This window comes from Schistocerca cancellata, chromosome 1 (assembly GCF_023864275.1).
Source record: "Schistocerca cancellata isolate TAMUIC-IGC-003103 chromosome 1, iqSchCanc2.1, whole genome shotgun sequence".
NCBI lineage: Eukaryota > Metazoa > Arthropoda > Insecta > Orthoptera > Acrididae > Schistocerca > Schistocerca cancellata.
The window spans coordinates 347982646-348005596 of NC_064626.1; the positions used below are offsets into that span (position 1 = coordinate 347982646).

General features: G+C 37.6%; 1 protein-coding gene across 2 annotated transcripts in view; it reads left to right on the forward strand.

The window, feature by feature from the left end:
- Positions 1–22951, forward strand: part of LOC126173680 (double-stranded RNA-binding protein Staufen homolog 2-like) — a 253555-nt gene that overhangs the window by 139900 nt on the left and 90704 nt on the right. For both annotated transcript variants that reach the window (XM_049920977.1, XM_049920976.1), the window contains exons 9-10: positions 1602–1795; positions 15038–15193. In XM_049920977.1, coding sequence (XP_049776934.1) covers positions 1602–1795; positions 15038–15193 — 350 coding nt within the window. The remainder of the gene's footprint in view (positions 1–1601; positions 1796–15037; positions 15194–22951) is intronic.

The following is a 22951-nucleotide window of genomic DNA, read 5'->3' on the forward strand; positions in this document are numbered from 1 at the left end:
TTCAGGGCAGGATTTGAGGAAGTCGTATCCCTGCTGGTACAGAAGCAAATAACCAGAGCCACTTCCTCATCTCCTCAAACCCGGAAATGAGATCCATCCTTCATGAAATCCTCCCCACTCCACCTAGAGTGTCTTTCCACCGTCCACCTAACCTTCGTAACCTCTTAGTTCATCCCTATGAAATCCCCAAACCACCTTCCCTACCCTCTGGCTCCTACCCTTGTAACCGCCCCCGGTGTAAAACCTGTCCCATGCACCCTCCCACCACCACCTACTCCAGTCCTGTAACCCGGAAGGTGTACACGATCAAAGGCAGAGCCACGTGTGAAAGCACCCACTTGATTTACCAACTGACCTGCCTACACTGTGAAGCCTTCTATGTGGGTATGACCAGCAACAAACTGTCCATTCGCATGAACGGACACAGGCAGACAGTGTTTGTTGGTAATGAGGATCACCCTGTGGCTAAACATGCCTTGGTGCACGGCCAGCACATCTTGGCACAGTGTTACACTGTCCGGGTTATCTGGATACTTCCCACTAACACCAACCTGTCAGAACTCCGGAGATGGGAACTTGCCCTTCAGCATATCCTCTCTTCTCGCTATCCGCCAGGCCTCAATCTCCGCTAATTTCTAATTTCAATTTGCCGCCGCTCATACCTCACCTGTCTTCCAACAACATCTTTGCCTCTGTACTTCCACCTCGACTGACATCTCTGCCCAGACTCTTTGCCTTTACAAATGTCTGCTTGTGTCTGTGTATATGCGGATGGATATGTGTGTGTGTGCGAGTGTATACCTGTCCTTTTTTCCCCCTAAGGTAAGTCTTTCCGCTCCCGGGATTGGAATGACTCCTTACCCTCTCCCTTAAAACCCAAATCCTTTTGTCTTTCTCCCTCCTTCCCTCTTTCTTGACAAAGCAGCCGTTGTTTGCGAAAGCTAGAATTTTGTGTGTATGTTTGTGTTTGTTTGTGTGTCTATCGACCTGCCAGCGCTTTTGTTTGGTAAGTCTCATCATCTTTCTTTTTAGAAATATTAGTAAACTGTTATCCTGAGATTCACAGCATTTTTGTACATTATGGGAAAAAAGTCAAATTTCGAGGCAGTTTTGTATTATGTTGCTAAAAATCACTTTATTTTTGGTTTTATTGTTTACACAAAATTTTCCTGTCTGTACTCACAAGAAAACTTACTTCTGAAAAGCTTTCAAGTATCTGATTGCACTTTTTTTTCTGTTTGCAACACTGTAAATAAATGTCATGTCAGATGGCAATAAACATAACACACAAATATAAAGTAATTGATCGGTATATTTTCATCTTTAACATAATACTCTGAAACAATTAAATAAGACAAAAATAAAGCACATGTGACACTTAAAAAAGTCCACAAAATAAAATGATTTTTTCCTGCCCTTGTTCATCATTCATTTTGATGATGGCACGCATTTTGTAAAACAGATTTAATGAAAAATTATTTTACCCCTATCTTCTCCTTCAGTTTTTCTTGCCTATCCTTATATTCAAGTCCTCCTCCTCCAGCTTATTCCATCCAATGTACACAGATCAAAATCACACCATACTTGTTTTTGCATTACAGGAAATTGTTTGGATTCTGATCCAAATGCTGATCTCAAATCTCCCATTTCGCTGGTGCATGAAATTGCACTTAAACGTAATCTACCAGTGAATTTTGTGGTAGAAAGTGAAAAAGGACCACCACACATGCGTACATTTGTGACGAAATGTACAGTGGGGGACAAGGTCACAACTGGCCAAGGAAATGGGAAGAAGGTAAGAGTCCTCATGCTTCTTGGTTACACTTATAAGGGAAATCCTCTCTTAATTATGAAGATAGGTCGTTAACCCTCTTGGAAGATTGCATTAGACTAATCTTATATTATGCAATTAAACTTTTTTTTAAAAACTATATATTCAATGATTAAAGAATTTTAATACAACAGGTGTTTGTGATGAAGTAATAAGCATGAATTGTTTGTGAACTAGTGGGTACTTGGGTGCTGGTTGGACTTCCATTTACATCTCTGAGAAATTTTATTAAATGTGTATGTCTGAAACCACAAAAGAAAAGACATTAGCTTGAAAAGTGAAGATAATTCACTTTGACTGCTGTCAATATTGCGTTGTGAGGAGGTAGCCACCATTTTCACCTTTACTCGCCTTTTTAAGAATATTGTCACCTTTTCAATTTTTTTGTCTTTCTTCCTCTTTATTTTTGTTTAAAGTTTCTGTACTCATGTTTGTTCATTTAATTTTTTGGAATGCTGCCCTCATCAAAGTAGATAAAATGTAACCATAGGGGCATCTGAAATTTGAGATAGTATGTTCCGTTTTGATTTTTTGAGTGTTTCCTATATTTTGCACAAGTGTTATTAGTGTCAAATGTTCCTTTATTACCAACTGCTGCTTTGATACTCTGTTCAATTTTAAAAATAAACATTTTGAGATGGGGATGGGAAATTGTAAATTTTGTAGTGACTCGCTTGTCAAGACAGGTAGTTTGACAAGTAAAGTGTCTATATGAGGGAAAAAGTTAGTGAAAAGGAAGTATTTTGCAGTGTGTGCTCTTGTTCTGTTAATTTTGAGACATAAGGTTTTCAGGCAATTTTAACCATTCACATTCAACCAAATTTAAGTTTAACTTTGAAATTAAAAACTAAATTTAGAACTTTCAGATCATACACAACCCTCAAGTTTGCTATATGTGCCAACAGTACAGATTTTATGAACAAAGGAGAGTTCCACCACCAGGAAATTGATTTAGGCAATAAAATCAGTGATTTCCAGTTTAAAATGACATGGGTTTCAAATGACATTTGTAACATTTTTAAGATGATGATCTTGAACATTGGTCACCTTCATCTAAGAAAATGAGAACCTAATAATTGATGAACTGGTGCCATATTTCTGGGAGAATATGGTAAAAGAAGCATGTTCATCGTATTACACATGGAGTCTCAATGAAACTAGCAGTGTTAAACATTTTGGATTGTTGCGTAGCAACACTTCACCTAAGAACTTTCTGCATTGGCAAAGCAGTTGGTGAAACATTATATCAGAAATTATGTGAAGCACTTTATAAACCAACTTGTCCATAAATAAATATCTATACTTGGGTCTGATAACCCTAACATACATAAAAAAGTTTTTAGGTTTTTAGATAGTAATGTCTGAGACCCGAGGCAGACAAGTTATAAACATTGGAACTTGCTACATTTATAAATGCATAATGCCTGTACAGAGGCTTTGGGGTGTATGGTGAAAAAGCATCCAAATTTCTGTTTGTTATTAACCATTATTTTGACAGACGACCTGTTTGCTGGAAGAATTTGCAGTCTTAAGTTCAACATTCCACACCACGAGTTCCTGAGCGTACAATGTAGCTCACTTTTAAGACTTTCAGCAAATAAGATTTTGGAACAGTGAGGTGGTATACAGTATTACGTCCTTAAACATATACATCTAAAAAATAATTCTGCTGCTGTTTAGTCCAAAACCTACAATGCCATTGTGAATGCTAAAAAAAAAGTCATCAATGAAAGCAGGACTTCATTTCGTTACTTCATCTGCAGAACTTTTCAGTAAATGCACACAATGTTTTCAAAGCCAAACGCCTTTGATTCATAAATTACATACAGAATAGAAAACTTGCTTCAAACTTTCTGGACTCATGTTTTGAATTTTTCTACTTTGAGAAAAATAGTGTGTGTTTCTGATGATGTTCTGCATAATGAACTCTTCGCACCTGCTTCCTCTTTAACAAGTGGGCAAGTAAGCAAAGAGCTAAGTAAAATAGAAGAATGACTCAAGTAGTGATTTGCAAAGAATGCCCAAAAACATTACATTGCAGCTTGAAATCTGGTTTGTAGACGCCCAAGGATCTAATAAAGAGTAGAAGCTGCAGTGACGTGTTAAAGGTTGCAAAAATAATGCCGTTTGATGCCTGGGCAAGATTACTTATTAGACAAGGGAAGGTTGAAAAATTTGGCCCAGCTTTAGATGATAAATGTATTCTCAATTACTGGCAGTAGCACATCTTAAGAAGAGTCTCATCATTCATAAAGTATCCCAATGTTTCAGATCTTCTTAAGGCTTGTCTTACATTGTCCCATGGAAATAGACACACGGAGAATTGTGCACAAGATATTTAAATCTGGACAGAAAGCACATTCAAATTATACTGCTTATAAGAAAGAATGTGAAAGGAAACATACAAAACCAAAGACATCTTGAAGAGGAGATTAAAAAGATAAATAACATGAAAAATTCAATTGACTGTGAAACACCTGCTTTGGATGGTGTGCGGGGTGGGGAACACCAAACATCTAAGAAGGCTTGAAACTGCTTTAAAAAGACCTTCAACAAAAGCAGTAAAATTGTTTTAAAGGCATTATAATCAGCACAGGGTATGCTTGAGGGTGCACAAATTATGAAAGAGTGAAAGAAAGGGAGGTCGAAAACATTCAGAAAAAAATCTTGGGAAAAGAAATCTACTGTGAGTACTTAATTTTTTGCTAAGATTTCTAAGAAACAGTAATACAAACATATTTTGTTGATCCTTCTCCAGTATTAAAGTGTAGAGTGTCAGTAGTTGTAAATATAATACGTAGATATTTTTGTGAATTATGTTGTCCAGTATTGAACTACCAATACCAAATAACCCATGTACCTGCGTATGTTAATAAATTTTTATGAAGGTAAGAAGTTTGCCTCACCCCGTCCAGGGTCGTAGTAGATAAATTTATTATGGTCTTAACTGGCCTTATTGGTAGGGGATTATCAAAAATGAAAACGATCCATTTGTGGCATATCTATTTATTGCAATAATTTGTCACATTTTAATCACCTTTTTCAAATATATTGTCACCTGTCTCGCATTTTTCAAGTGCCTTCATGGCTTCTCATCCCGATGTTTGCTAAAAGTAATTCATTATTGTTAGTCTGTTGGCATTTAGTGGGAACACTGCTTTGATACATTCATCTTTGTTTCAAAGTAGTTGTTGATATTTCAGGGGACATCTGCAGGACTGCCTGCTCATGGACTTTCTCATCGTCATAGTGGAAGATCTTATCCAGAAAGACACTATGTGAGAGTGAAAGAAACGTCACACATGGCAGTTAGTATTCAGTTAAAAGACCCCTGTAATAAACACTTGAATGTGGAGGTAACTAGCTACAGCACACTCTTACACTTTGTTGAGCTGTAGTTGTTGACTGTGCTGCTCTTTTTACTGAAATAATGCAGTAATGGAGCATATTGACACTAATGTTGTCAGTCTCAGTTGTTATGACAATCTTTAGTTCATCCAGTATATGCAGCCTGTTTTTATAGACCCATCCTTTAAGACAGCTCCACAGCAAGAAGTCAGGAAGCGTTAAGACCATAGAACATATGACCATAATCCTTTACAGATGATTCAGTCACCAAAAGATTCACTCAAGAAATGAATTGTTTCATTAGATGTGTGACACTGTCCAATTGCAACAAATAATAATGTTCATCTGCCTCAAGAAGCTGTATGAGCTGTAATGTCATTACTTCTGCATCACTTTCTGAGCAGTATGATATGAAATCTGAAATTTGACAGTTATTATACTCAAACTTTTTGAAAGTGAACCCAGCATCATATGCCTCACCTCATCTATTTTAAATACATCAGAATGTCCAGTCTCTTCTTGCCTGCATCTACTTCACATTCTTGGAAATTATTGATCAATCTTGTTATTCTTCAGTTGTTCAGCAGTGTGGCATCAGGTTATTTCCTACCTACAACTTGTGTGTACAAACAACTGGCAAAATACTTAACGATAAAAACTTTTTGTTCTCATGAAAACGACACATTTACCAAGTAATGAACTGTGCAATACTACAGACGTCATTTAGCCTTTACCCTTTGTGTTTGTCTTTTTGCTTATTGTTGTTTCTTCGTGTGGTGCTGTCATGCAGAGGTTGATCAATGAATGCATTGCAGCTCCTATTTACAGACATTATTACTTTCATGTGCATGACTTTTTGCGCACTATGTATGTTATTTTAACGATTTTCATGATTCTTTGTATACCTTTATCGAAGTGCTCCTTCACATCACTGCAGATGAATAAAATAAAATGACTTGCTGTCTTTCAGCAGAATTAAAAAATAAGAATGGTGTACATTGTTGTTTTATGCTGTTACTGGGGATTAAAACAAGGTACATTTTTAAGACTGAGACCAAATAATGAAGCCAATAATAGACACAGGGTTCTTGCTCTGAAAAATTCTGGAGATTTGTCTACAATCCCAAAGAAGCGATAATTAATACTTGCTAAGTTTCCATAGCAACCAGCAGCAATCCATATGCAGTACTAAGAAATTACAGAGCATTATTTAAAGTATCCATTAATTTGACATTTCCATAATGATGTAAACTGGCATTATTTTTGCCCTTAATGATTCCTGCCACATATTTTGAAATACGTGTGGAACACACTCAAGGTGCTTGGTGCCTGTAACAAGATCTCTCACTGTTCCTTTGTTAACTTTGACTACCATAAAAAAGATAATTATAGATATCATGCTGCAATAGTCAAGTTGAGAAATAATGTTTGGTTGTGGGCTCACATGCGACCTGTTGTTGTGTACAAGGTAAATGACTTTGTTGATGACAATGGGAATTATATTTTAAATAATAAATATACATTGCTAGTGTTTAGTGATATAACTATTTCCAATTGATTGTCTTGAATAGGTCATAACTGTTGATATCCATTTCTCCCTTGATTACAGTTGTAACAAGGTGTATACTCTGCAGGAAATCTGGGAAAAACCAAGGAATTTTTTCATCCAGGAAAAATGTGGGAATTTTGTAGAATTCAGGGAATTTTTCGTTGGTTTACTTTTGGGTCAAATTTTTGTAATTTTGACTGGTAAAAATTGATGCTCTTGCAAAGAATTTTACTTTAGGCTGCTACTGCAGAATAATAATGCAGCAATAAAACAAATAAGAGAAAAACACCAATATAAAACTGAAGTTGCAAAGAAAACGCACAATTTAAAACAACAAAACAGAGTGCATATACAAGTGTCCGCTGACAGCAAAATGTTTCAAAGACTTTAGGACAAAGACTATGCAATACTTTGTAACAACAAACTGCTTTTGATGAGTGTGGCATCACAGCTGTTTTAAGTTAGGTCCATTTGAGCTGTTGCCAGTGGGCTCATGCACATGTGCAGGGCTGAAGGTGCATATGAGCAGCACCTTCTCGTTTGTCACAAATTTTCATCTTTTCAATGGGATTTTCAATTTTAGAAATAAAAAAAAATTACTCAGGGGTCAGGTCTGGAGAGTAAAGAGGATGAGGCAGCACAGTGATTTCATTTATTGTGCAGTAGTAATGCACCCACAACGATGAATGTGCAGGTGCGTTATCATTATACAAGAGCCACAGATTGTTTCACCACATTTCAGGCTGTTCTCTTCTCACATTTTCTCACAGGCATCTCAGCACATCCCGATAGCACCATCGATTAACGGTTTGTCCCTGTGTCATAAATTCATGAAGAACTAATCCTTCAAGTCAAAGAAAACTATCAGCATGGCTTTGAAATTTGACCTAATGTGACGTTTTTTTAAATAACCTTTTCTGACCACATCACATCACTATTTATGACTCTCTTAACTCTTTGGAGCACGGTGGTATACATAGTATACCACCTTTTGAAAATTTTCTTGGCTCTTTGCACAGTGGTTTAACTGCACGACCACCACTCTAATATGCTCACCTAGTTCTCTACTTATCAGACAGATGGCACTCACTGCCTATAAGGAATCAGTTCCCGCCAAGAATTGCATAGATTACAACTGTGAAAGCTGCGTGCTGAGTTGTGCATGGTTTTTGCGTGTGAATAGTGGTTTATAACGAATTTCTTGTTGCGCCTGTGTTTTTTCCATATCTTGGACGTCACAGCTACGGTATGAACCCATGTATACATTCATATGCACAATCTTCCGTTATTTATATACAATTTATTTTGGTGGTATATTATTTGTACCACCGTGCATGTAGCAGTATTCTATTGCATTTCGTTTCCTAGTATAAAATTCGAAATCCTCCGCTACAAAGTTTAGTTTTTAATTGTGTTGTGACTTATTTTAGCTCTTTCTCCATTTTGTTTTGCTTACGTATTCTTTACTTGGATTCAGGCTGTTGTTTGAAAATGAAAATGTCAAGAAGAGGCTTACGAGATGAAGAAATCGAACGATTATTGTGTGAAATTCCATCAGACGAGGATTCCACTGTTGACACCACAGATGACGAATCTGATTATGAAGCAAGCATTGTTGCGGAGGCTATTGTGTCGTCTGAAGGCGAAGTTTCAGAGAGCGAGGAAGAAAGTGAGTCCACTCCGCCAAAACGCGCTGCTGACACAGCGCCAACTTGGGGACAACAATTCAATGCTACCTCAGGAATGCAGTTCGACAGTGAATCAGGACCAAGTGCTTTTATTAGGGACATTGATGATCCAGAACCTATCGATATATTCGAAAAAATATTTCCAAAAGAGCTAGTTGAGCTAATCGTTTTCCAAACAAATTTATATGCGACGCAATCTGGCAAGTCTTTCACTCCAACAACTGACAATGAAATACGAACTTTCCTGGGAATCAACATTTTGATGGGTATAAAGCGTATGCCAGCATACAGAGACTACTGGTCTAGTGCCCCAGAACTTCATGATCGTTATATTGCATCTCTGATGGCAGTAAATCGGTTTGGATGGTTACTGAGGAACATTCATCTGAATGATAACACATTGCATCCAGAAAAAGGACACCCAGGTTATGACAAACTGTACAAGCTGCGACCAGTGATCAAGATACTATCTGAATCTTTTTCCAAGTGTTACCAACCCAGCAAACACCTAGCAATTGATGAGTCAATGATCAAATTCAAAGGCCGCAACAGTATGAAACAATACATGAGAGATAAACCCATAAAGCGTGGTTACAAAGTGTGGATGCTGTGTGACAAGACCTCTTACAACTTGAAATTTGATATTTACACCGGAAAAGTAGGTGACACAGTGCAAACAGGCCTTGGGGAGCATGTAGTGCTGAGTTTGTCCTCTGAACTCGTAAATAAAGGCCATTATCTTTATTTCGACAACTATTTCAATAGCTATAACTTGTTGGCTGGTTTACAGCAGAGAAACATATATGCCTGTGGGACAGTTCAACCAACAAGGAAACATTTACCCAAATTAAAAACAGACAAAGAATTAAGCAGAGGTGAATTTGACTGGAGGGTCAGCAACTGTGGCATCCTCTACTTGAAGTGGAAAGATAAGAGAGCTGTTCATCTCCTTTCAAATTTTCACAGTCCTGAAGTTACTACAGTGACTCGCCGTGAAAGAGATGGTTCACGCATAGAGCTACCTTGTCCTCAAGCAGTGATGGATTACAATGCACACATGAACAATGTCGACAAGTTCGACCAACTGAAAAAATCATATGAAATAAGCCGGAGAAGTAAAAAGTGGTGGCACCGAATATTCTTTCACCTGCTTGATGTCAGTATCGTCAACAGCTATATAATTTGGAAGGAACTAGGCGATAGAGAAAAAATGACTGCCAAAGTCTTCAGGATGAGTATCCTGCAAAGCTTAGTAACCCAGAAAACACCATTGAGGCCATCTAGACTTCATGAGAGTCAAGTCCACGTAAAGAAAAACAAGCCATATGTTTCCTCACGCCAGCGTCTCGACAATTCATCCCACCAGCCAGAGCGTACTACCGCCAGACGTTGTGCGAAATGCAGTACAAAAAAGAAGCAAGTGCGCACTTTCTGGATGTGCGCTGAATGCAAAGTGCCTTTGTGCCTTAGCAAAACAAAAAGGTGCTTTCAAGATTTTCACAAAAAGGAATAAGAAACATATTTTATTTGTAAGGTTTGTAATTTGATTTTGTATTGTAAATGACCAATTGCCAGAAATAAAATTATTTTACATTAATTATACTAATTATTACTGCTTAGAGTAGAATTTAAAGGTGAGTTACAAGCACAAACCAAGATATCTCAAAAACTTTAGGTACGGCCCTAAGTGGCATGGTGGTATATTATATATACCACCATCTAAAACCAAAATCAATACAATAAAAAATTTTAATTCATGTTTTCCTTTATTAGCAACCCCACCAGACATAGAAAATGCATGTTTTATTAAAAAATTAATTAAACATAAAATCTGTGCATCAAAGAGTTAAGGGACATCTCATTCTCATTTGTGCAATATCCCATAAACTCTTCACAAGTTGTGAGACGAAGGTCTTTCTGGCCTTGACTCATGAGCTGTGGGATGAACTTGGTTGCAACATAATGAGTTCCAAGATGCTATGTCAAGATGATCCAACTGAAATGTTACATTCTTCTGCAAACTCTCGGACAGTCAGTCTTCGATTGACACACACAATTTCGTTGACATTCCGAACATGAGCATCGTAGTAGACATTGAAGGGAGTTCTGAACAGGGGTCATTTTTAACTTCTGTCAGGTCATTTTTAAATTGTGTGAACCATTCACAACACAAAGTATGGTGTAAGTACTCATCACCATAGGCTTCCTGCATTATTTGTTGCATCTCTGTAAAGGTTTTTTTGAGTTTCACACAAAATTTAATTCAGACTTGTTGCTCCTCTAACTCTACCATCTCAAAATTTGCAAACTGTGTTACACAACGCTCTATTCAATATAACACTGAACAATACCTAACAAACATACAACAATGAAACTTCCAGCAGCTGCACATTAAACCCAGGCGTGTGCAGGGATGCCAGTCGCATTTTGCTCCAACGTACCATTGGTGCGAAATTAAGAATGTTCTGCCATTTTCTGAACAGACCTCGTATATTAATTTAAGACATGAACTTTTCCTATTTATTTGTTCGTGCTGCTTAACAGTGGTGTTGCTGTTGACTGACTACATCATGCGTCCTAGGCTCTGAAAATCTGCTGTCATTTTCTGGCTAGATAATGTGACATTGGCTATGATTGGCTGACAAAATCACATCACAGTCTTAATTTCAGTGCTTCAGAAACTAACACGCTGTGTTTGATGGAATTCGTATTTACAATTTCATAATACAAAAATAGGCAGCATACATCTTGCTGCATATCAAAGATTTTTACAAAACGCTTACATCTCTCTCTCTCTCTCTCTCTCTCTCTCTCTCTCTCTCTCTCTCTCTCTCTCTCTGTCTCTCTCTAAAGTTCTGCAAAGTTGTATCCTGGTGTATAAAACCTTTAACGTTCAAAGAATTAGTAGGTTTTACAGTTCCGAGGGAAAGTATATTGTCACTTAACATGGAGAAAGTGTGTTTTCATCTAGGAATAAGTGTATTTTTAACTGGGAAACCCTGGAATTTTTTTCCTGGTCTGCATATACACACTGTATAACCTTCATGGTCAGTGATGTGCTTCCAGATGTTCAACTAAGTTGTTATTCCTGTTATGGAAACAACAACTTGACTGAACACCTAGAAGCACACCATTAATCAGTGATGCCAAGAAGACCTAAAGGACCCCTTAAAGAAGCAGACTTGTTTATCGAATTCACTCTTATCTAGCTTTGGATTTGTGAGATAAGCACAAACACATACCAACAAAGTTTATCAGTTTAGCTTCACATTGAAGCAAATACTCCATGACCATGAATTTAGATGAAGCATTTCTTACATTGACTGTGGCTCTGTGTTTAAAGAAGAAAACAAGAGACTGGTCCAGGGAATGACTGAAAATGAGAGATTTACTCATAAAAATCTACTAAAGGAAATATTACTCTCAAAAACTGATGATTACATCAACTTTCTTTAAATGGACATTGAAACTTCTAATAACTCATTAAGGCCCTAAAAGAGCAAACTTGTTACTCTAATTTACTCATATCTAGCCACTGATGTGTCAAACAAGCCCATCCACATACCAACAAAGTTTGTCAGTTTAACCTTACTTTTGAAGCAGATGCTTTTCTTACGTATGTACTTTGACACTAGTGGGAATGGATACAAATGCAGATGAAATGTTTCTAACGCTGACACTGGCACTGTGTTTAAAGCAGGAAAAGAAAATAAGACGCTGGTCCAGACAATGTTTTAAAATGAGGAAGAAATATAAATCAGAAAACTTGTTAAAGGAAGTGTTACACTCAAAACCTGATGATTACATGAACTTCTGCATATGGACAGTGAAACTTGAAATAATTTGCTTGGAAGTACTTTGTCCTCCCATTGAAAAATAAGACAAGTACATGAAAATTTATTCTCTTCTACTTGGTGCTCTAATGACAGTTCATTAAAATACCACAATGTGAGAACATACAGCCACATCTTCCGCTTGTATGTCATGCACAGAATAATGATGTTCTTGTTGACTTCTTCCTGCATAATGTATGGTTGGGAAGATGTGACACCATTACCATTTTGGTAATTGGTAATTACCTGTGCTATTTTATCCTTGATCGTAATTATAATATTTGTACAAATTCATTATACAGTGAGATAAATTGCAATAAAACTATTTTTCACGAAACATATGCAGAGAAATATTATACAAACAATGTCCACCACATTGTCAAATTTGCCATCAATCAAAATTTCTGCAAACCCATTAGATACATACAATGTTTGACGAACATGTCAAGGAGCAGATATTTTGCAAACATAGTAAAATTTGACAAATTTTTTTATCCCCTATGAGGCCCTTGAAGAGAATCTTCATGGTATTTGCATAATAATTATTAACACCTACAGCAATAAATCGAAAAAATGTTATTTCCATACTTTATAAAAATTATAAATTAATTGAAAGGAAAGAATTAGTTATAAATTAATTGAAAGGAAAGAATTAGTTACATGCAAGAGACTTAAACAGTTTTCACTCATATCAATCCCATTTCCACATTTATGTGGAAGATGTTTTTATGTTTGTTACATTGATGTTGTTTGACCAAAAATATTGTTATAAACATTGTATTAGCAAAATTGCTGAATTTATTCATTTACTGTTGTACGCTTATTACTAGTTAATAAGTGTTGTTGTAATCACGATATTCCTCTCCGGGCCACCATGTTGATGAAATAAATCTGATGCTCAGTTTTTTGAGAGCTTTTCGTTATTTGCTATTACTGTTGGTTTTGGTTACTTCTGCATGTTCCCTCCGAAAGTTCGCAAACTCCCTTTGTCTACATTTCCAGTGTCATAGGCAGTAACTCACATAGTCTCATCCTGAAAACTGTCATATTTCTGTAGTTCACCAGCTTTCATGGTGAACTAGAGATCTTCATTGCTTCTCATGGAAATCAGACAGAATAACCATAAATGAGGAAACGGGGATGCATAATTTAGTCCCATTATTTAGCAAATCTTTTGCAAAAGCTACTACCACACTCTTAACTTTTATAAGATATGGTAAAAGTACCCCAGTACACCATCAAAGATTTTATAAAAGATATTTGACAACATCTTTTACAGTGTAATAAGGGCCTTTTAAACTGTAAGCGTGTGCATCTTATTTCCAGTGTGAAAAGTGTGACCACTAAAAATTCAGCTCTAAGAATACTTAATGATAAAAAGTGCTAACAATGATGAAATTGCAATGACAGCTAATGAAGTTTCACTTTTTTCCTCCCTCCTCCCTGAAAAAAGGTCTCTTTGTCCTCTCCATTTCTTTATATTTTGTAACACAGTAAGTGCTTTATTTACATGGTGGTGAGACTTCTGGAAAACTTGGAATTCTCAAAGGACTTACATTTTGCTTGGAAAACTTGAGGAATTTCAAGAATTTTGTTTTTTAACCTAATATTGGAATTTGATTGCATTTAGCTTTGTAAATCACAAATTATAAAATACTTAATATTTCAAAGTTTCTCAATTATTTTAATATTAGTCCATGTGCAGACTGAAGTAACAAATGAAAATTTGTACCAAGGCCAGGATTTGAAGCCAGCTCTCCTGTTCACTAGACAGATGCGTTACCTGCCACACTGTCCTGGCACAGTTTTCTTGCGCAATTGTACGGACTACCCTAGCACGCCTCCCTCCTCAATTCAAATTACCATTCATGCCTCAGCGTGCTTGGTATTCCCCCTAAACTCGAACAGCCACCGTTGGCTGATGTGTGAATGGGAATTTGGATTGAGGAGAGAGGCATGTTAGGGTAATGCATACAACTGTGCAAAGCCACCTTGCCAAAATGACATAGTGGTTAAAGCATCTACCAGTGAGCAGGACACCCAAATTCAAATCCCAGCTTTGGTACAAATTTTTATTTGTCACTTCAGTCTGCATATATGCATCATAGATCTTCGATGCTTGAAAAGGTCTCTGAATCATATAGTTTCAATTGTTTAATATCTCTTTTATACCATATGTATCTCCTTCTAATGGTTATGAAATATTACATATCATGATGGCAAACAGTTACATATATGTCACAGATATTAGAGCGACAATATTAATGTATTTTCAACCTCTCACTGAACATTGTTTGAATTGAGTCATTTTCACTGCCAGGTCGATTGTGGCGTAAAACTACATCTTTGCTCACAAAATTACTAACTGCTTGCACAGTATTCTTTGTCAGAACAGGAGACTGTTGACTATTGACACTTCATGATAAAATTTATTTCCAGAAAAACATTTTGATAGCTTCTTGGAATCTATTACTAATTAGAAGAAAGTCAGGGTAAAATAGTTTAATGTAAATAATTTTTATATGGTGGCTCATAGTTATGACAGCTCTCCTTTCTTAAATTAGAAATTAGTTGTCAAATATCTGTAAATTTGCATGAGAAAAGTTTGGAAAAAGAAGAAATAATTCCCTACAAAAATATTGGCACCCCTCACAAGCATGTTCTTTTGTTTATCCACTTACTTTCCTTTATCATACCCAAGTGTACACAAAATAGCAAAACAATAACACTGCCAGCAAAATAGTCATCTCATTGTTATATGCAGTAGTGAATTTTATCTTTTCTGCAGTTATCAAAGAAGAGAGCAGCTGAGAAGATGTTGGAGGAACTGAAGAAGCTTCCACCTTCGTCTCCAACCAACCTGACAACCAGCATGTCGAGGTTAAAACGCCGTGCAAATCCAGGCAAAAAGAAGACACGAAATCTAATTAAAGTTTATCAGCAGGTAAGAAAAACAAATTTTTATTATGAATAAGCATTATTCCTCCAGTATGCTTAAGAAAGTCATGTCCCAAAGCTCTTAAATATTTGAAAAGTGTCATGATTTACCTTCAAGAGCTGCTGATACAATTTATTTCTTAAACAACCTGTTTCAGTCCAGAGACAACCACCACAATCACAAAAACATTATAATCTCAAAATGAATGGTGTCAAGTAATAAAACCCATTAATACATCACTGTTGTCAAATAGCAAAAAACTCACATTGTCAGTCACGAGAATGTGCCAAACAGTGCACTCTTTCATGAAATACTAACAGTCAGCATTAACATTATGAACAGGGGCATTTTACATACTATGTACAAGTTCTCTGTTGTACATGTTGTCCCCCCCCCCCCCCCCCCCCCCCCGGACAACAGCCAGCCAAAACCCCATGCAGAACCTTTTTTAAGACATTTCCAACCTCCCCTCCCTCCAACTGTGATCCTCCTCCCCATCCACCCAGTTATTGCTTATTAATCGTTCAGGAATTCATCACTTCTGACCTGGCTTCACCTTCCTTTCCTAAATCCCTTCCTCATGATTCCCATGTCACTCCTGCAGAACACACAGCTATCTGTAACCTGAGAAACAATCCAGATCTTATCAACCTTCCCACAGAGATTTCATCACAGTGGTCATAAATCATAGTGATTATTTGACTGAGTTTCTCCACCACCTTTCCAGCATCTCTGCATGCAAACTTTATGACCATGATCCCATCCCAGAAATCCAACTGACTTCCAACAGCTCCTGAAGACCTTTTATCTGTCTCAAAATTTGACACCTGACTCCATCTCCGTCCTTACACCAGCAACCCCCTGCACACCTGGCTTTTACCTACTCCCCAAACTACTCAAAACCAACCCCATAGATCTTAAAACTGGTTGTCCCATTGTGGCTGAGTATAATTCTCCCACAGAAAGTACCTCAGCCTATATTGACCAACCCCTCCAAACTATTATCCATAACTTTCCATCCTATATTCAAGACACTAATCACCTTCTTCACCACCTTTCAATAATTCCTGTCCCTTTACCAGCAGGCTGCTTGTTGGTACATTTCCCAATGCCGTCCTGCTGCCAAACACACCACTTCTTTTCTAATCCTCCTAGCCAGCCTCATCCTGACCAAATATTATTTTCACTTTTGAAGGCCAAATCCATAAACAAGTCTGTGGTGCTGCCTTAGATACTGGCATGGAATCATCCTATGCCAACTTATTTGTGTGCCATATGGAGAAACCTTTCTTATTGAGTCAACATCTGAAACCCCTTATCTGATTCATATTCATTGATGATATTTTCGTGAACCGGGCTCGTGGCATGGACAACCTTTTCTCTTCCCCCCCACAATCTCAACACCTACTCCTAAATCTGCTTCACGTGATCTTTCTCAACTCAACAAACCACCTTCCTAGATTTAGTTCTCCACATTTCAGATGACTCCGTAAATATGTCTGTCTGTGTCACTGGCACCAACCACCAACAGAACCTCCACTTGACAGTTGTCACCTGTTCCATGTCAAAAAGTCTCTTTCATTACAACCTCTCCACCCATGGATGCCACATTTAAGGTGGTAATCAGGAATTGTCCAAATATACCTATAACTTCACCAGAGCATTTGTTAACAGACAGTATCCTATCCAGCTTACCCATAAGCAGATCTCCTATGCCATTGCCTCCGCTGATGCCAGTAAACCTGTTAACCAGCCACCAACCAGCATTCTGATTGCCCAGTATCACCCTGGCCTTGGAAAGCTCAACGACATCCTTCACAAGGGATTCAACTACCTCACGTTGTGCCCTGAGTTGAGGGATATCCTACCCAGAATTCTATCCACATCACCCAAAGTAGTGTTCCACGACCCACCCACCCAACCTACGTAATATGCTTGTCCATCCCTTTTCCAATCCTATACCTCATGGTCATTGCTTTGTGGTTGGCTCAGGTGCAAGACCTGTTTCAGACACCCACATACCAGTGCCTACCACAGTCAAGTCACAGATATTTCCTACCCCATTAAAGACAGGGGCCATGTGTGAAAGCAACATGTTATATATAAGCTGTGCTGCAATTACTGAACACCATTCTGTGTGGTCATGACAAATAACCAACCGTCTACTTGTGTAATTGGCCACCACCGAACTGTGGCAAATCACAGACTTGACCATCCAGTTGCCGAATGTGCTGCACACCACAGCATAAATTACTTCACTAGCTGTCTCTCATTACGCTGGCTGTTTTGATACACCCTTCCAGCGCTTGTTTCTCTGAACTATGCAGGTGGTAAATGTCTCCCCAGCATGTCCTGTGCTCTTGCAGTCCTCCTAGCCTAAACTTCCGCTAACCTTTTCCCCACTGCCTCACCTTACCTTTACCTTCCTTTCTTCTATCCACACCACTTCTTACCTTCCAACTGCTTTCATTAATCAGTATTTTGCTAGAAAAAGAGCAAGAGCTCAAAAGCTTTTCTGTGTGCTACACATTAATCGACCAGATGCGAGCAGCTGCCTTTCCGTTATTTTATGTATTGTTCCATCCGGGAATTTCCTTCATTGTTTCACATGAGAGTCTCGTAGCTCTTGTCACTTTTCAGAGGAAGCTACTGTGTGAGACAATACTGTCATTTTGTTGGTGGCATCCAGCCATTTCCGTACTCAGTATTTCCATTTGATGATATATTGAATGGCTGCACTCTCTAAACGTGAATGAATACAAGTGAATATCCACAACAAAGAGAAAGAACCTGATAGGACCCCATAACAACATCACTGATAAATTTGTGGAGCATGTCACATCATTTTAACATTTAGGGGTACATCAACATTAAATAAGACAGACTTATGAAAGTGATGTGTGAGAGGGTTCTGGGAAAGTGCAGTACACCTATATAGAGAAACTTATATGTTACACTAGTGAGGTGTACAGTACAGTACCGCTCCATGGCTTGCTTTCATTATCAAGTAATCATGACAACAGACATTGGACAAAAACAAAGAGGCATTGGTAGTGTCATAAGAGACCATAAAGTTCCTGTTACACATTCACACACATTTCACTGATTTTACTACTTCGAGTCATTGGTCTGTGTTTGATCTTCTGTACATTGCAGTTTTGCATCCATGTCACTTGTAACATAGACTCGAATACATCTCAACAAAAAGCAGAACAGCACCATACTTTATTGTCAGTTAACTGCACAAACTTTTTGTATTTACTTCCACATGAAGCATTAAATTTCTTCGAATTATGCTGATTACTGACATTGCATGTACATCTACATACATACTCTGCAAGTCATCATACAGGGTGTGACAGAGGGTACCCTGTACTCACACATAATCAGCTTCAAGTGCCAGTTGTCCTAAATTTTCTGACGTGTTCCTCAAAAACAACATAGCCTTCTCTCCAGGGATTCCCTTTTGAATCTCCATAATAAAGTGTGTTATTCAAACATACCAGTAACAAATCTACCAGCCTGCTTGTGAATTCAGGATGTATATGCCATGGGACAGCTGGGAAATCTGAGAACAACACTGGAATTTTTTCATCCGTAATAAAACCAGGAATTCTTCATTTTTTAGTTTTCACATACATTTTTGTCATTTTGAGTGGTAAGAACTGATACTCTATCAAAGAATTTTACTTTAACCCACTACTATAGCAGTAAAACCTAAAACGAGAGAATAATACCCAAATAAAACTTTACTTGCAAAGAAAATGCACCATGTACAACATCAAAACATAGTACACACACATATTCAAAATGTATTAAAGGCCTTAGGACAAAGACTATGCAAATACTTGATAACAACTAACTGCTTTCAATGAGTGTGGCTGTTTACATTGTTAACAGGTTACAAGGAAATATTGTGAATGGTGGTCTGAGAAGCATTACTTTCAAATTAAATTTCTTTTTATGCAAGATGAATTACGTTGTGTATGAGAATATGCAATGAATTTCTTACATCACAGGAGCATTTGACTCCCATTCAAAACTTTCAGGACCAAACACTTAGAAAACTTTTGGTTCCTGAAGACCAGCCATTCATGCCATTATTTAAAATTTTACTGATACATTTGTGTTTGGTGTATCTTAAAAAGTAACACACGCTAAAAGAGATCAAGCTTCAAGGGTAATTTTTCATATTTATTTTAGTTCTTTCTTAGATTACAAATGTGCAGTAACGATGAGAAAAAGTATAATTATCCTTGTAACTGGCTTTTTTTTTTACAGAGAAGTTGAAGTGTTGTGGCATGCCGGAGACTTGTTGCAATCAGAACAATACCAGTTTGCTTCTTTTTTGCTTGTTTTGCTGGTGAATTGTCTCATCTCCAGACTACTCTTAACATTCGCTGCTGCTTCTCTTGAAGCAGTTCTGTGAATACACAACAGAAGGCAGCACGTGTCAAGCAACAGGTAGTGGGATGCCCATGCTTTTCTCTCATACAAAATGAGTTAAGTTTTCACGTGATAGGTGGCTTGCATGTTGAGAAAACCATGGCCTTGCACTATGCGCTTGGTCTCCTAAGTGTTGAGTGCAAATCGAAAACGTGTGCAACTCCTATGTTCACAGATCTAAAATATGATCTCTGTCAGGAAAAGTTTGTCTTTTAGCACTTTTCTTCCCCAATTTTTAGGATCTTTTTTGTTATTTCTTTTCTTAAAATACAAAAAACATTGATGCATGGCTTAATTGTTGTCAAAAAGTGAATCAGTTACCCTTGTATTTTTGTCCTTTCATTTATCTTAGAATAAGAAAGAGATTTTCTTCAGTAAAATATTTGGTCAATTCTTAAAATCCCCACCCCTCCACTGATTAACAGTGAAGTTGCTATTGGCTGACTATATCAAATGTCCTGTGTTCTGAATAACTAATGTTACTGGCTGGCAAGATCATGTGACATGAGCTATGTTTGGGTGACAACAGCGCTATCTCAATTTCAGTGCTTCGGAAGCTACTTTGCTGTATTTGGTCGAATTAATGCAGTGTACATCTTGCCGCACATCAAAGATCATTCCAAAACTCGTTTTCTGCAAGGTTTCATTTACTAAAGCGATGAGAAGTTCTACAACAGTGTATAAAACCTGTACCATTGACCATTCAACCATAACACTTTCAGACAAGTTGTACAGCTCCAAGGGAAAATATATTGTCACTTAACATAGAAAAAAATGTACTTTCACATGAGTGATAGTGTATTTTCAGCCAGGAAAAGTACATATATTTTTTTGTCTTGTCCACATATACATCCTGTAATTGCTTCAATCTTTCTATAATCCCACCAGATATGGATCCCAAACACTCAAACATTACTCAAGATTGTGTCACAATAGTGTTTTATTGAGGTCCTCTTTACAGATGAACCACACTTTGCTGAAATTCTCCCAATAAACCAAAGTCTACCATTTGACTTCCATATTACAATCCTTACATGCTCATTCCATTTCATATCGCCTTGCAACGTTTTGCCTAGATATTTAATTGAGGTCACTGTGTTAAGCAGCACACTACTAATGCTGTATTCAAACATTACACGTTGTAACTTAGATTTTTCTACATTTAGAGCTAACTGCCATTAATCACCCCAAGTGAAAATTATCCTTAAGTCATCTTGTATACTCCTACAATCATTCAACGATGAAACCTTCCCGTAACCGTAGCATCAGCAGCAAATTGCTTCTCATCCTGTGTACCAGATCATATATGTATATAGAAAATAACGGCTATCCTGACAACACCCTTGTCTCCAATGAACACTCGCAGTCGAGGACAACATACTTAGTTCTCTTATTTATCCCTTTGGTGACAAAGCCCGAACTTAGCTTGGACCACAACTTCATGTTAAAAAGACCCCACCTGAGCATATATTGGACTATGGTTTTCTTGATGTGTGTGCCACGTATCGCATGAAAACTGGACTCATTTCATATGAGAACAATGTAGAGACATCTTGCAACCAGCCCCTTTACTGGTGCTGCCTTCCGTTGTCAATTTCTTGAATTATTTTGAAAGAAACATCTGCAGATATAACAGCTGCAATCATAAATGGCTGAGCCAATATGGTCATATTGGCGTAATTTCGTGCGTGTACTCATTAGGTTTTGCAGTTTGATGTAATTCTTCTACAAATATGTCATGTTTGTTGAGTGAGCAAGAAATTTTGAAAGCTCAAAGGGAAGAAATTGCTCAGCAACTCACCTTTCACAGGGAAGATAATTATAGGTACTTCCTTCAAAATTATTTTAAAATTTGCAGTCTTGGAGATATATCAATTACATATGTGCAGTAGCACTTTAAATAACAGCATAAATGGCCAGTTTCCTAGGCCCAATATTCTTCTAAGTGGCCAGTCTCCGAAGTGTTAAGAGGTCTCCAAGACAGTCACATACCTGGGAACCTTCATTAACAGTCTGCAATGGGGCACCATGTCAAATATTTTTGGGAAACCTAGGAATATGAAATCTGCTTGTTGTCCGTCATCTATAGGTCTCAGAATATTATGAGAATAGGACAAGATGAGTTTCACTGAACAATGCTTTCTAAAACTATGCTGATTTATGGCCAGAAGCTTTTCCATCTTGAGGACATTTATTGTACCCAGACTGAGAATGTATTCAAGAATTCTGCAGCAAATGAATGTTAGGGATATTGGTTTCTGATTTTGAAGATATATTCTTTTACTCTTCTTACATACTGGAGCCACCTGCACTTATGTTCAGTCCGTTGAGACTTGGCACTGGGAGAGGGATTCATGATAATTGCAAGCTAAGTAAGGAGCCATTGCTGTAGAGTAATCTTTCTAAAACCAAGTTGAGATTCCAAATGGACCCGATGACTTATTTGTTTTCAACTCTTTCTGTTGTTTCTCTCTGCCGAGGATGCCTATAACTGTGTTCTCATGATGGAAGTCAGTGTGATGGTCAAATTTTGTATGTTTGTACAACTCTTCTGCATGAACAGTTTCTCAAACACAAAGTTTAAGACTTGAGTTTTCCTTTTGCTATCTTCTACTGCCACACCAGACTGACCAACGATTTCGTGAGACTGTCTTTCTGTATGCTTAGCAGCTAATCTATAGACGTCCCAGTGTATCCTCAGAAGGTTAAAGCCCCCTCCAACTAATATTGTATGATCGGTATATTTCTGCACTACTGGCCATAGGCTTTTGACTCTCGGACTGTCACAGCAGAATTGCGTAGTGAGTAAAAACATCCAGCAATTAACTAGTTTTATTTATTGTGCACATTTCAGTGTAAAATCTGAAATGTCATGTATATTTGTGTTTCTAGTAGCCGCAGTTTTGTGTTTTAACTATTGTTTAGTGTGTATTTCTGCCATTTTTTTGTCAGGTGTTTTTTTATGTGAAGGAAGTCAGTTAAAACCAAAGAACTCAGTAGTTGATCAGCAGCTCGTGTCTAGGCAGCAGCACTTGAGAGCACAGCATTTCATTTGTCAGTTCCATCTTTTAAATCACAATTTATTCTATAGTTTGTCCAACTATAGTATGGATGGAAACTGCGATTCGTGTGTTCAGATGTGAGCTCTGTGGTGACCGTTTCCTTGCAGCTCCAGGCGGCTCTGATGTCAGTCAGGCAACTTGGGATTGTTACCAGTGGTCATTATTGTAAGGTCTGGACATGTGGATGCAAGATACATCCAACCTGTGTCACTATTGTGACCACCCATGAATCGAGGATGATCCCCTCACCCTTGGC